Genomic DNA, 14275 nt, shown 5'->3' with positions numbered 1-14275 from the left:
TCCTGATAAAAGACAGTCTTCCAGAACACAGTCACTCTGGAGAATTAGCCATCAGCCACCCTCCGCCCAAGCAAGCAGGCTTTTAGCTTTGTCTGAAGACAATCTTCAGACCACCAAACAAAACACAATTAAACCGTTTTCACTCCAAAGCCTCGGCGTAAGCCCCTTCAGAGAACAGAGATCATCAATAATGACGGGGGAGGGGCGGCGGGGGACCTCTCATTTCACGATGCTACGAACAAGTGTATTAATAAATCAAGGCTGTAAAATATTGGTGATGAGCTATTTTTCATGGCCTGAAATATGTTTGCCTTATCTGGTTACTATCGATCAGACACAAGATATTCCGAGTCAGCCTCTGGCCGAAGGGAAAAGGTTTGCCTCTCCATTAAATTTACAAATGTTCTTGGGGATGTTTCCTGGCATTTGAGTGATTGTCAGGTCAGTAATTAAAACCGAACCAGCCCTTGCCTGAAAATCCATTCCATGATTGTGTTTGCGTGGACGTTTTACCAAATCGTGTTGGATGCCTGTCAGTTCAAGTCTTGACTCAGATGCAGGACGAGGCAGTTAGCGTCAGGCAGAGCTGGGCCAATGCCACGGCTCTCAGCCTCCGTGGGCCCGCACGGGTCAGTGTCCCCTCCACGCTGCTGGGTTTTGTCCGTAGAACAGAGAAAAAACATCTCCCACCTCGTCGCTGTTGTGACCAAAACATGAGAACCCCTGTGCCAGCACCTAGTGCAAGGCCAGGCACATGGCAGGTTCTCAGTGAATGCGATTTCCCTCTTATGCTCCACCCCTGCATCTCAGGTCTATGCCGACACAAGATGGGGAGCCATGAGCCACTGGTACCCACACCAAGGAGGGTGGGTTCAGTGATGATTGCAGTAGGTGACTAAAACGTGCACTGGACTCAACATGTACACTGTTCCCCTCCTCATGAGCACTTACATCCACTTGGCAGGGAGTTGTCAATGGATTCATGGATGGAGGATGAATGGGTCGAAGAGGGAGGAGTGGGGGGAAATTTGGATAGATGGCTAGGTTGGTGGTAGAGGGATGGCTAGATGGATGGGTGGATGGACAGATGATGGAAGGAGGGAGCAAGGGAGGGTGGAAGGAAGGAAGGAAAGAAGGAGGAAGGAAGGAAGGAAGGAAGGAAGGAAGGAGAAAGGAAGGAAAGAAGGGAGGAGGAAGAAAGGAAGGAAAGAAGGGAGGAAGGAAGGGAGGAGGAAGGAAGGAAGGAAGGAAGGAAGGAAGGAAGGAAGGAAGAAGGGAGGAGGAAGGAAGGAGGAAGGAAGGAAGGAAGGAGGAAGGAAGGAAGGAAGGAAGGAAGAAGGAAGGAAGGAAGGAAGGAAAGAAGGGAGGAAGGAAGGAGGAAAGAAGGAAGGAAAGAAGGGAGGAGGAAGGAAGGAAGAAGGAAGGAAGGAAGGAAGAAAAGAAGGAAGGAAGGAAGGAAGGAAGGAAGGAAGGAAGGAAAGAAGGAAGGAAGGAAGGTAGGAGGAAGGAAGGAAGGAAGGAAAGAAGGGAGGAAGGAAGGAGGAAAGAAGGAAGGAAAGAAGGGAGGAGGAAGGGAAGAAGGAAGGAGCATTGGTTGCCTAGAAAGATGGATGGATGAGGGACGGATGAATGAATGGATGGATGGAAGGAAGGAAAGATGAAAAGAGAGAAGGAAATACAGTTGAATTAAAAATATTAATAACTGTACATAGATTATCTAGAAATCTTCATTTTTTAAAAATTTTCTTCCTGTCTTATCTACTCAGTAGAGAACTGAATGTACATTTTTTGTTAAATGTTTATTTACTTTTGAGAGAGAGACAGAGAGAGAGACACAGAGCGTGAGCAGGGGAGGGGCAGAGAGAGAGGGAGACACAGAGTCCCAAGCAGGCTCCAGGGTCCGAGCTGTCAGCACAGAGCCCGACGCGGGGCTCGAACCCACAGACCACGAGATCGTGACCTGAGCCGAAGTCGGTCGCCTACCCAACGGAGTCACCCAGGCGCCCCTGTACATTCTTATTCTTATTCCCAAGCGAATTCCTGTCTCCACAAAAGTATACGATTTATCGTTTTCTCTGACTACGCAGTGAGCACATACCCATCTTAGAACGTCCTGGCCCATCCCGCAGGTATGTGCTCAGCGCCTCTCCCGTGGTAGGAGTGCCTTACAGGCTGAGGATGGGACAGAAACACACTCGAAAGAAAGAAAAACACCCAGAGTCCCGTCAGCTGGAACTGAACAGTGTTTTTAGCCTTCTGGACTGTTTTATTCATCCTTTCTGTACGTGCATGCAGAGACAAGCGTGTCTTTCTGTGCACGCACGCGTGGAAGGCTGGGAGCCACATGTGCGTGCTTCCACACCTGTGTCTGCACACCGGGGGTCACTGGCCGCCGTGACCCCCGATTCGTCTTCTCACAGTACTTCCCGAGCTCCGAAACATCACCTGTCTCCTCCGCTGGGATGCAAGGCCCCCGGGAGGGGGGCTCCGTCCTTCCTGTGTGACTTTGTCTCCTGCACACCTAACAGGCCGCAGAGCTCAGAAAACGTGCCTCGACTGGATCAGTGAAGGCCGAATAGGGATCAGCCACGTGTGCCTCCCCCCATCCCCTCGGTGCCTCGGGGCGTATTTCTCTGGACGCTTCTCCTCCAGACGTTCTCACAAATTCCCTGCACTGAGTGCAGGGCAGGTGGCGGTGGGCATCCCGCCCAGAATAGGACAGCCCACAGACACTGCCGCTCACCCCCTGCCTTGGTCTGCCCAGCTTGCCGCGAACCCCCAAGAAGCGTGTGTGGACTCGAGCGCCAGGGGGAGCCTCGCCATATTCCACGTTTCTTTCAGGAGCTAGCTGTGTTTAGAACGAATGTCAGGAGGTCTCTCGATCTTAGTTCTGCCCCAGTTTATAGTTTGCCAAGAAACGTTATTAATATTTTAAGATTTTATTTTAGAGAGCGTGTGCACGTGAGCAGGGGAGAGGGTCAGAGAGACAGAGAGAGAGAATCCCAAGCAGAGCCCGACGCAGGACTCGATCTCCGGACCCTGGGAGATCCCTCCTTCCCCAGGCTTCCCCCCCAGGCCTCAGCCTTCACTGCAGTCGATGAGAAGACAGCCAAGGGTGTCTGGCAAAGTTGGGGGCATTCTAAAGCTGAGTGTGAGGCATTTGGGGGATGGGAGGCCGTCTGGGATGGCTGGACCTCAGGCCATGTGACCGTGAGGTCCACAGGGCCAGGTCATGGGGCAGCGTCGTGAATGCCGCACTCAGGAGCACGGGCAGAGGAGACCCTGAAGGGTCCCCAGCAGCGACGCAATCGTGCAGGCTTGCGTCTCCATTAATTCACGTCAACCGTGGCTTTTCCAATAGCGTCTCTCTCTGGTTTAAGAAAGCACAGAAATAACGAGGAGCGCTTATATTTTTCCCACGGAACCCAGAGATGGCCGGGCCACCGCGCAGTGGTGCTCCCGTGACCTCTCCTGTGCTCGTGGCCACCCGAACCGAAAGCATCATGTGGAGTGATCGCTCTGGGGTAGGGGTGGGGGGGGGGGGCTGAGTGTGTGGTCAGTGTCCCAGCAGGATGCGTGCAACCACAAGAGTGAGGCGCGGGGTGGGGAGTTATTTTCCTCCTCGTGAGTCACACGGGAGTGTAGAAGGTGCTCTTCACAGCTTCTAATTTAAGGCCCGAGGACTCTGCCGTACCTATTTGTCTCTGCTTCCTGCCTCTCCTGGAGTCAAAGCCAAGTGTTCTGTGTCCCCCAGCTGGGCACAGCTTCCGGCCAGGAATAGACTGGGCGATGGGCGATTTTAAATAGGTGACCGCAGGTGACACGGATCCCGGGGACTGGGGCGGGGACCCTTTTAGCCATGCGCTTGGGAAAGGGCAGGCTAAAATAAAAAATCCTCTCCCTGTTGGAGTTCTGAATGGAAACCAGAGATCTGTTGCACACTCAAACGGAGCTGTAGCAGAGGCAAGAAATAGTTTCTGGATGCTGTTTGTTTCCTTTTATAACTCGGAGCACTGAGAGCTGTGATTTGCGCGAGCCTTGCTGTGAGGCAGGCTGGGGCGCTGGCACCACCTTTTGGAGGAGATGGGCCGGAAACCCTGCCGTGGGAAGCCGTGGACCGGGGAAGGCGACTTGGCCTTGGAGGCCTGAGCAGGGCAAGGCGAGGCCACACGCGGTTCCCACCGGGGGCGGGGCCACACGCGGTTCCCACCGGGGGCGGGGCCACACGCGGTTCCCACCGGGGTCGGGGCCACACGCGGTTCCCACCGGGGGCGGGGCCACACGCGGTTCCCACCGGGGGCGGGGCCACACGCGGTTCCCACCGGGGGCGGGGCCACACGCGGTTCCCACCGGGGGCGGGGCAGGCCAGCAGGTGCGAGCAGGAGGTGAGCCAGGCAGGCTGGGAGGCGCAGGCTCAGGGCGAAGGGTCCCAGGAGGGCGTCTTCAGGCCCCGGTTCAGGCGGGTCTCCTGACCTGGGGGGGGGGGAGTGGGGGGAGAAGAAAAGGATGAAGAGGAACCGAAAGCCCCCCTCCCCTCCCTGCCTTACCCTGCCTCGTCACATGGCCAGAAATCCATCCCCCCAGCCCTGGACCGACCTGCAGACTTCTGGAAGCCACTCCTGATAGCCCCTGAAGGCGGGAGGTGTCTCTAGACTCTCCCAAGTCCACCGGGACGGGAGCCCCAGTGTCTGTTGCTACTTCCTGGGCAGGTGCAGTCATGTCACTGGCCAGGATGTGTGCCACTGGTGCAGATGGGGAATGTAGGGAGAGAGGACGATGCTGGCTGGCAGTGGGACCTCCACAGGGCACTTGGCCTCTCTGGCCGTGCCCTTGCTCCCGCCCCAGCAACAGGGGTCATTCCTCCAGGGCACCCTCTCTGCCCTCTGCCCACGTCTGTCCCGGGATCTCACGGTGCAGGGGGCCATAGGCTTCCTGTCCCTGTCACCGCCACCTGTGACCTGCCCCCACAACGTGACCCTGACTCAGGATGGTGCTTGGTGAACTTGTTTTAAAAAAAAAAACCCACCGCCATAATAAACCCCGTTATCCCGTACGGCCTGCTTCCGGCACGTTCAGCGTGCCGGCTGTGCCCCAGGGACCCTCTCTTCTGATCGCTTCTGCAGTGGGATTCCTGTCTTCATCTTATAGAGGAAGACACTGCAGCTCAGAGAGGTGAAGCAGCTTTCCCAAGGCTGCACAGTTCAGGGGGGCAACCGAGGCGTGAAGCCCAGCTCCGTGTGCCTCCAGGGACTGCTCTACCCCCCAGACCCCCAGGCTCGCGTTGTGGGCTCGCTGCATTCCTGGGGCCGGCTTCCGTGTTCTCTCCATGCCTGGAGAAGCATCAGAGAGCGGCATCTCAGAGGCTGAGGGTGGGGCCGTGAGCGACAGAACCCCGGGGACGGGGCCTGATGCAGGCTGGTATGTCATCGTCACTGGGTGGGGAGCAGCAGCAGGGTGGGCCGGCGCACTGAGGGGCACGCGGCCAGTGGGCTCAGAGCTGACAAACAGCAGGAGCTACTGTGTAAAGCAGGCCTCCACCCGGAGGGGGCTTGGGGCTCACCAGGGACGTTGAGGAAATGCAGTCTGGCCCAGCAGGTCCGGGTGGGGCCAAGACTCTGCACTCCTAGCAGGCTCTAGTGATGCGGGGGCTACGGGTCCCAGAGTTTATCAGTTGGATAGTTTTGGGGTGATGGGGGCAGGCTTCCGGTGTGCGTGTAACCTGGGCCGTCACAGGACCTAGAGCTTGGTTTCTCACCTGCCACTGTCTTAAAATTCCTTTTTTAAAAAAATATTTATTTATTTATATTTGAGAGAGAGAGAGGGAGAGGGAGAGGGAGAGAGAGGGAGAGCATTATCAGGGGAGGGACAGAGAGAGAGAGAGAGGGAGAGAGAATCCCAAGCAGGCTCTACACTGTCAGTGTAGAGCCCGACACGGGACTCGATCTCACGAACTGTGAGATCATAACCTGAGCCGAAACCAAGACTCCGAGACTCAACCGACTGAGCCACCCAGGAGCCCTGAAATTCTTAATTCTTTTTGAACAACGAGCCCTCCATTTGCATGTTGCCTGGGCCCCGCAAATTATGCCGCCCGTCCCAGGACCCGAGCTCAAATGGGCCGGCCGCCAGTCTGATGAGGCTGTCCCATATTTCTCTCTAACGTGTGGCCTCAGATTTTGAAATACCCAGCCTCGTGGGCCCCCAGAACCTAGAGCAGGTACCATATGCTTCCCCGGAATAGAAAGCAGTAAAAATACACCATGGAAAATAGTCTGGTTCCCAATTCGGAAGCGCAATTTGCCAGCCTCCACGCTGCACGATGCTAATTGATTTGTTTTCTTTGCTCCAGTGATCCTCTCCTTGTCAGCACTTTTTCTTCCCCCGTCTTTCCTGGCTTACTTGTCCCACTCTGAGGCTGAAAATCGCGCCCGATCCAGATTGCTGGGCCCCCGGCCAGAACTGCTTCCTCCCTTTCTTTTCTTCACCTTGGTGAAGAGCCCTAACTCGTGCGGGGATAGCGCCAACCCCCGCTTATTGGGAACACGGCACCCACTCAGTGCCAGGCCCTGTGCTCTGGGCTGGAGGTGGAACAGTGGCAAAGACACAGGCCCAGACCGAATGGAAAGATGGGCTCCCAAAGAGAAGGACGCTAGGAATGCTGGGCTGTGGAGCAAATGAATGCACAAGACGCTGGAGGAAGGGGCAGAGGCGGGATTGGAGTAACTCTGTTGGAGGATACGTATCATGGAAGGCTTCCTGGAGGAGGTGGTGTTTGAAATGAGCCTCCGCAGATGAGGAGGTGTTTGACAAGTGAGAGGAAATGTGTCCTATCATACAACCAGGCTAAACTCATGCTGGGAGCACCTGCAAAGCAGGGACACCAAACTTAAATGAGAAATAGTCAGCTTTGTTGGAATTGCCCAGAACCAGGGGCTCAGAAATTTTCAAAGGAGCTGTTTTAATGTGATCACTTGTGGATTCATTTTGAAGTTGTAAAGTCTGATTCTGAATTATCAGGGTTGAGGTTGGGGTTGTCGTGGTCCCACTGTGAAGGCACATCTGGGTATCACCTCCTCCAGGAAGCCCTCCCTTTTGCCCTGTACCTGGATGCTACGCTCTCCCAGCTCTGCTGCCACAAAGCCCTGTGCATACCTAAATCTTTGCTTGATTCTGCAGAAGAAAGAATGAATGGATGAATGAATGAACGAACGTACGAATGAGCCTTCATTGCTGTGCGAAGCTTTGAAAAATGGAAGGAAATAAGTGAATGAGAATTTTTATGACGTCGGGTCTCCAGGCTTCTTAAATATCCCTAGGAATGTTTTCCTCCTGAAGGAGAAAAGCAAACAGACAGTTCCTTGGAAGCCACAAATTGAGATGGACTTATGCATTCACGCACGCATTCCGCGTCCATCAGGCATGGGTAGCCGACAGCACCTTGTCAAGCCTGTGCTACATGTTAACAGTACAAGATAGGAGTTAAGTCGCTCTCCCTAAGCTCAAGGATCGCGACCTACCCGGGGAGGTAAACAAGCAAATAGTTGCCTTGTAAGAACATTTAGAAATGATCATCACGAGAAAGCACTTCAGTGAGTGGAAGTTGGGCTTCCCTGGCCCCGTGGGAGCCAGGCGTGTGGGCCGCTGCCCTGGGGTGGGGCACAGAGTGTGGCCCGCGCTTTGGGCGGATGTTGAAATGAGCCGAGCCGTCTCCACGAAGAGGGTGAGAGATCTGGGTGATTTGTTTCTCTCCTCCTAAGCATCCCGGGAGGCCAGGGGCAGCTCAGAACCTTTGGAAGTAGAAGCAGGCTGTTTTCTGGCAAGAAAGGCCCGGGAGCCAAGAAGAGCTCCCAATAGCCAGAGCTGGGGCCTTTGGGCAAGAAAATAACAGAACAGCATTGAATTACAACTCAGAGTCCGACATAAATATTCATGAGCTCATAGTGATGTAAATAGATGCTTGAATAAGCAAATGGGGGAGAAGAGACCAGTCTCCCAGCAGAAGAATTCACCAGAATGCACATAACTCGAGTCTCTGCCTTCAAAGAGGGAGCGGCCCTCCCCCTGCAGATGTGGGCTGTGCCTGGGGACATCCTCCAAAGGGACAGCGTGGACACGGCGAGAGAATGAGTTCCAGTCTCCAGCGACCACACGGCCAGGGAGGCCAGCACCGCGGCCATAGGCCCCTTCGAGGGCGTGCACTCTGGACCCACTGCGGTAGGGATGGTCCTCACCTCTGTGCCCTTCCTCCCAGACACCTGTAACCCCAGTGACACCACGAGGACAGCGCACACAAGCTGAAATCTAAGAGGCAATCGGCAAAGTACCCAAACTCCTCGAAACTGTCAAGGTCATGAAAAACCAGGAGAAAGTCAGGGCCCAGAGGAACTCAGGGAGATGTGAGGACTGAATGTCACGTGGGGTCCCGGATGGCATCCTAGACTGGGAAAAGCCATTCGTGGGGACACTGGTGGGATGCAGTGTGGCATTCAGAGGGTACATGTATGCTAATGCTGATTCCTTAGCTGTGACAAACGTCTGATGCTGATGCGAGATATCCCAACAGAGGAAACCGGGCGGGGGCGTGACGGGACCTTCTATACTATCTTTGCAACTTTTCTGTAAATGTAAAACGATCCTACACTAAAAATTTTATTTAAAATTAAAAAAAAAAGCCCTTTTAACTCCACCGCTTAAAACCAACCACTGTCAGGGTCTCCTGTATTTCTTTCAGTTCATTTTTTAAAAAATATTTTTAATATTTATTTATCTTTGAGAGAGAGAGAGAGAGACAGAGCACCAGCAGGGTAGGGACAGAGAGAGAGAGGGAGACACAGAATCGGAAGCAGGCTCCAGGCTCTGAGCCGTCAGCACAGAACTGGAACTCACAGACTGTGAGATCATGACCTGAGCCGAGGTCGGACGCTTAACGGACTGAGCCACCCGGGCGGCCCTTGTTTTCGTGTTTAAGACTCCACCTGTAAGTGAGGTCACGCAGTATTTGTCTTTCTCTGACTCACCTCCCTTAGACGGCGCCCCCAAGACCCGTGCATGTCGTCCCGTTTCCTTACGGCTGGATAATAACACCTCCGTTCTAATTTCTGTGCACCGACACAACTACACGTACCGTGGACAGAATCGTAACACGCCTCCTTACCGTCTTGCCCGTGTGAAATCCACAGGAATTGTACTTGCTGCTGAGTCCGTACTCCCCTTCTTTCCACGGGGGTCTAAGCCCCCTTGTCATGAAACGTTTCCCGGAACCAGTTCACGTGACGCTGGCTCCCCAGCCGCTCCCAGCCCCTCCGCTTCTCCTGCGCAGAAACCACACCAGGAGGGACACCTCCGACCCCGTCCTCCCCCACCTTCCAGGAGCACAGCCTCTGAGGGACCAGGCTCCGGGAGTGCCCTGCCCTCCTCCTTCAGACCCTCCGTTTGCTGGCGGGGGGCGGGGGGAGGGCGCTGTGGCCCAGGAGAGCTCCTCGGGGTTCCCCTGGAAAGAGCACACTGGATTCTCATTTGTAGAGACATTTATGCCCGTGTGTTTCATCATCTTCCAGAGGGGTGCTGGGTGTGGGAAGGCCACACGAAGGGGGCTCAGCACCCCACAGCCTCCCCTGGGAAAGCCGGGCTCATCTGGGCCAGGCTAGCCCCACCCCCTGCCAGCACGGCACCCCGCTCTGTGCCTCAGTTTCCCGATCAGCCAAGCAGACGTGGGAACTGCCCCTTGGAGCTCTCATGAGGACGGTCTGGTCACAGCTGTATTAGACTTGCATTGCAGTCTGGCCCGGTGCCAGGGGCCGATTATCTGCCCCGTTTTACAGACAAGGAGAATGAGGCAGAGGAGGGTAAGTCAGCTTGCTTGAGGTCACAGAGGCATGGGATTGGAACTGGGCTGTCTGCGGTTGAGTGTGCCCCCAACCCCTTACTCCACCGGCACGTGGTGTCTGTCCACTCACCCGTTCATTCGTTCACAAGGGTGTGGGGTTCACAGGCCCTGCAGGGGTGGGGGCGAGGAGGGGGGCAGCAGTGGACTCCACAGGCCTGAACACGGGGGAAGAGCTTACCTCCAGGAAGGGTGGTGAGCTTTTGATGGGCCAATACCGGGTCCCCTGCAGCCTTGAAGCAGGGGACTCTGCCGGGCCCAGGGGTGAGGGGGAAACAGAGGGGGCAGGTGGGGTGGCTGCGGGTGGGTGGACCGCCCTGGCCATGGCCAGGGTACAAGCAGGAGGCAGCGAGGGAGGCTGGTCCAGGAGGGGCCCCGCCACAGAGCTCGCAGTCTCCTTGGGGCTCTGAGGAGCCCAGAAGTTTCCGTGAGGCCTGAGGGTAGGAAAACCCTCAGCTTCTCCGTGGGGACTGGACCTACCAGAAGAGGGTGGGCTCATCCACACTGCGGGGGGCTGACCACGTAGCCTGGGGGGCCACCCGCTCCCAGGGCCAGGTGCCCGCATCACCTTCCCAGCCCCCCAGCTGGCCGATGCCCTCTGGCCTGGGGGAGGGGCGGCGGGGAGGGAAGCCTCTCCCTGTGCCCCTTTTCTCTGTCTCTGAGGGTTCCTGTGGACCCCTGAGTGTAGGCGGCAGGTCCGACCTGTTCTCACCCGGGGCTGGCCTTTCCTGACCTTCCCGTAAGACATGGGACACCCCACAGGAGGGTTTATGCCTGTGCACTTACCTGAGCAGAAAAGTGGGCAAGTCCAGAAAGGGCCACAGGCCGGCTTCCAAAACAGGCCGGCGCCCCTTGGGGCTGTGGCTTTCCTGACCCTCCAGGCGGAGCTGAGAACGGCCCTGTGGGACCCCCACCCACAGCGGCCACCTGCAGAGGGGACGCGCCTGATGGCGGGGTCCGCTCCGTGGGTCACTTGTCTGTCGTTTCCAGGCCTGAGGCGCTTAACTCGATCATGTCTGTGAAGAGCCTGTCCTCAGCGAGGGTTAGGCTGGCACATCCTCCCGGGGGATGCCATTCGACCCGCTGCGGCGCCCTCTAATTAGGGCCTCACAGAATTCGCCAGGAGGCCACCCCTCCAGGCCCGTCTCCCCTTGGCCACCTCACCTCCGAGGTCCGCTCCCCGGCGCACGCTGTCCTGGGCCACCCCCGACCCGGTCCCGCCCTGCGCTTCTGTAGGCAGCCCTGTGCCAGCCTCTCCCCGCACCTGCTTTGTCTCCTTGGGGCACCGGTCAGCCTGGGAACGGTACTTCCCGCGCGATGGGTGACGTGTTGGCTCGTCTCTTGCTGTCCCCACAGAACGGATCATTTACCGCGGAAACCCCCGGCTCACTGTCGGGGCCTCACCGTCCCCGCGACGCCCGCCCGGCACCCCGGGCTGGGGAACACCTGCTGAGCGGGTGAACGAACGAGCGGATGAGTGACGGGTCAGCACGAATGGGCAGGGGCTGGCCACCGGCTGCTTCCCGCCCTGCCCTCCGCGGTGTGCGGCAGGGAGGCCTCACGTCTTCCCGGCTTTGTGTTTCAGGTCGTCCTGGTGAGCTCCTCACTCAGCGACAGGGACCAGAGCCTGTTCCTTAGCACGGACGAGGGGGCCACCTTCCAGAAGCAGCTCGTCCCCTTCTCCGTGGAAACTCTGATTTTTCACCCCAAGGAGGAGGACAAGGTTTTGGCCTACAGCAAGGAGAGCACGGTGAGCAGGCCGGGGCTGGAGCGTGGGTGGTGTCGTGGCCAAGTGCAGCCGTCCCCCCGAGGTCTGGGTGGTCTGGATGCCGCCGCGCTCGGCCGCCTTGCGTGGGAACCAAGTGGGCGGAGGTAAAACGTGCACTTGGCACAGGTAAGTGTGTGAGACAGGATGGAAAAGCAGTAGGTAATTATTAGGGTTGTTCCTCTCTGCCTCCCCTCTGTGTGCACCAGCCATAAGGCTTCTTCCATTTCTAGAACATTCCACACACCCTCCCATGCTGGGCCTCTCCAGGTCTTTCTGCCAGCCTGGGATGCTCGTCCCCTTTCACTAGGCAAGTGGGGCATCCTTCAGATCCCGTCTCCGTGTCCTCTCCTCCGAGGGCTGTGTCACCAGGGCCCCACAGGGACCCAAGGGCACCTTCCCGGGGCAATCAAGGGGAATGTGGCGGAGGGCTCTTTCCAGGCCCAGGGGGGTAGGAGAGACTCAGGGCAGGTGCCAGGAGGGATCGGCCCCCACCCCAGGTCCTGAGGGCTGGGGACGAGGTGCCACCGGAGAGGGCGAGAGCGGTGGAGGAAGGAAAGCCCTTCTGGGGGGAACCTGGCCTTTCCCAGCTTCTGGCGTTCGGGGGCTTGTGAAGGAACCACTCATCTTCAAAGGCAGCATCTTCCTCTCTCTGTCTGCTGTGTTTTCGGAGAGACAGAGAGAGAGAGAAAGAGAAATCTGAGAAATGTGAGAAATCTCCCTCTGCCCACCCCCCCCGCCCTCCCCAAGTAATGCAGGAGCATCTTCCCATCTAAAGATCTTCACTGAATCACATCTGCCAAGTCCTTCTTTGCTCTATAGGGTCACGTTCACAGGTGTGGGGATTTTTCAGCCTGTCATTGTGGAAGTGAGGCCCCCAGAGTCTCTGGCAGGTGCCCAGGAGGAGGCCAGGCCCGGGACCGGGAACTCAGCCAGGGTGAGGCTGGACAGCGGACACCACACAGGCCACAGCCCCCAGGGCAGAGAAGAGTGGAGAAGGGCAGAACATAGTCTGGAGGCAAATGGGAGTGGAGCTGTCCGTTCCAGAACCTTTCCTCTGCAACCCCCAGGCCTGCGTGGGCCCCCTTGCTCCACACGCCTCCAGACGCCAGTGCACCTCTTTTCTCAGGGCTGATTGCAGCGTGCCTGTGTATCTGTGATATTATTTGATTGCTGTCTGGGTAAAGCTCCTCGAGGGCAGAGACTGTGCCTAGTTTTTACACCATTTTGTCTCAAGTTCCTGGCTGACAGCATTGATTGGATGGATGGATGTTGAAATGCAGATGGATGGGTGGGTGGGTGGGTGCTGGGTGGGGCTGGGGGACATTGGTGGAGGTGGATGGATGGGTAGATGGGTGGGTGGGTGATGGGTGGGGTTGGGGGTGATTGATGGTGGAGGTGGGTGGATAGATGGACGGGTGCCTGTTGGTTGGATCAATCAGTGAGTGAATGATGGATTTTTTTCCATTAGGGATCACCCAGGTCAAGGGCCTCCAAATGGAGACTTCTGGCTGGTCTGAGCCATGGCTCTCTACAGGACCATGGCCTCCTGGCCGAGGTCTGGTCCTCACGTACTGGCATCCCCGAATTCCCTGGCCTCATGGGCTGCGTCTTGCTCCCGGCACCCTCCTTCAGGCCAGTGTGTGCTTCTGGGTATTAATAGCATTACTTAGCCCTCCATGTAATTAGACTAAAGCACAATCACGGAGACTTACTTTCCTGCAGAAATTGACTGCATCGCAATTGCTCTTTAATTTATGGTGCCCTGAAAAATTAATGGAGCTGAAATCTTGGTTATTTTCCTTGGTTCTTTTCTGCGACTCTAAGGAAAGAAAAAGGAGACAAAAAATGGCTTAGCTGTGGTTATAAAAGGAATGAGGAATCTGAGGAAATTAATAACAATGACAATAGGGCCTTGGGCTTTTTTTTTTTTTCAAGGTTTTTATGGTTTTCAAAGCTCTCTGACTTCTAAGAGGCAGGACGGTGTGGTAGAACAACGCTGCCTCTTGATTCCGACAGACCTGGTGTATCAGGCATCGCCCGGTGCTGTGCTGAGTAACATGTAGCCCCAAACCTCATTGGCTCCCAGCGACAAGCATTCTTCACCTGTTCCTGGGACTGGGAGCTGGCTAGGGTTCTACCAGGCTCTGCTGGGATTGGCTAGACATGCTCCTGGCTGATGGTAGGGTTCAGGTCTCTGGACATCTCTAATTCGGGGACCTGAGGTCACCTGGGGACATGCTGTTCTCGTGGTGGACGGCAGAGGCCCCGGGGGGGGGGGGGGAGGGAAAACCTCCACAGTAGCGTTAACGTGTCTGCTTTCACCTGGAATATATCACCTCCCCACACACCATTGGCCAAAGCAGGTCACGTGCCAAAGTCAGCGTCCGCAGGGCTGGGCGCTGGTGTTCCGCTCTCGAGGACTTGCAGACAGATACACAGCCAGACGCTCCTTCCAGCATCCTCCCTTCACCTTTCCTCCCAGGCGCCTGCCGCTTCCTCCAGCACTCACTGTCCTCCACCCTCTGACTGCCCTGCCCCGCTGCCTTCACCACCCCCCCCCCCCACTTCGCCAGGACATTGTGACTTGGGGTGGTCTAGGGCCACCTCATCTGGAGCCTAGACAG

General features: G+C 56.5%; 1 protein-coding gene across 1 annotated transcript in view; it reads left to right on the top strand.

Annotated features, from left to right (window-relative positions):
• The window catches only part of SORCS2 (sortilin related VPS10 domain containing receptor 2), a 458118-nt gene that overhangs the window by 362583 nt on the left and 81260 nt on the right, over nucleotides 1–14275 (top strand). Inside the window, exon 4 of the mRNA XM_047091738.1 lies at nucleotides 11469–11633. Coding sequence (XP_046947694.1) covers nucleotides 11469–11633 — 165 coding nt within the window. The remainder of the gene's footprint in view (nucleotides 1–11468; nucleotides 11634–14275) is intronic.

Source organism: Lynx rufus, unplaced genomic scaffold (assembly GCF_022079265.1).
Source record: "Lynx rufus isolate CCGP_SWC_20201006 ecotype Redwood Valley unplaced genomic scaffold, mLynRuf1.p SCAF_3, whole genome shotgun sequence".
Taxonomy (NCBI): domain Eukaryota; kingdom Metazoa; phylum Chordata; class Mammalia; order Carnivora; family Felidae; genus Lynx; species Lynx rufus.
This window is presented reverse-complemented; position numbering and strand designations above follow the sequence as displayed.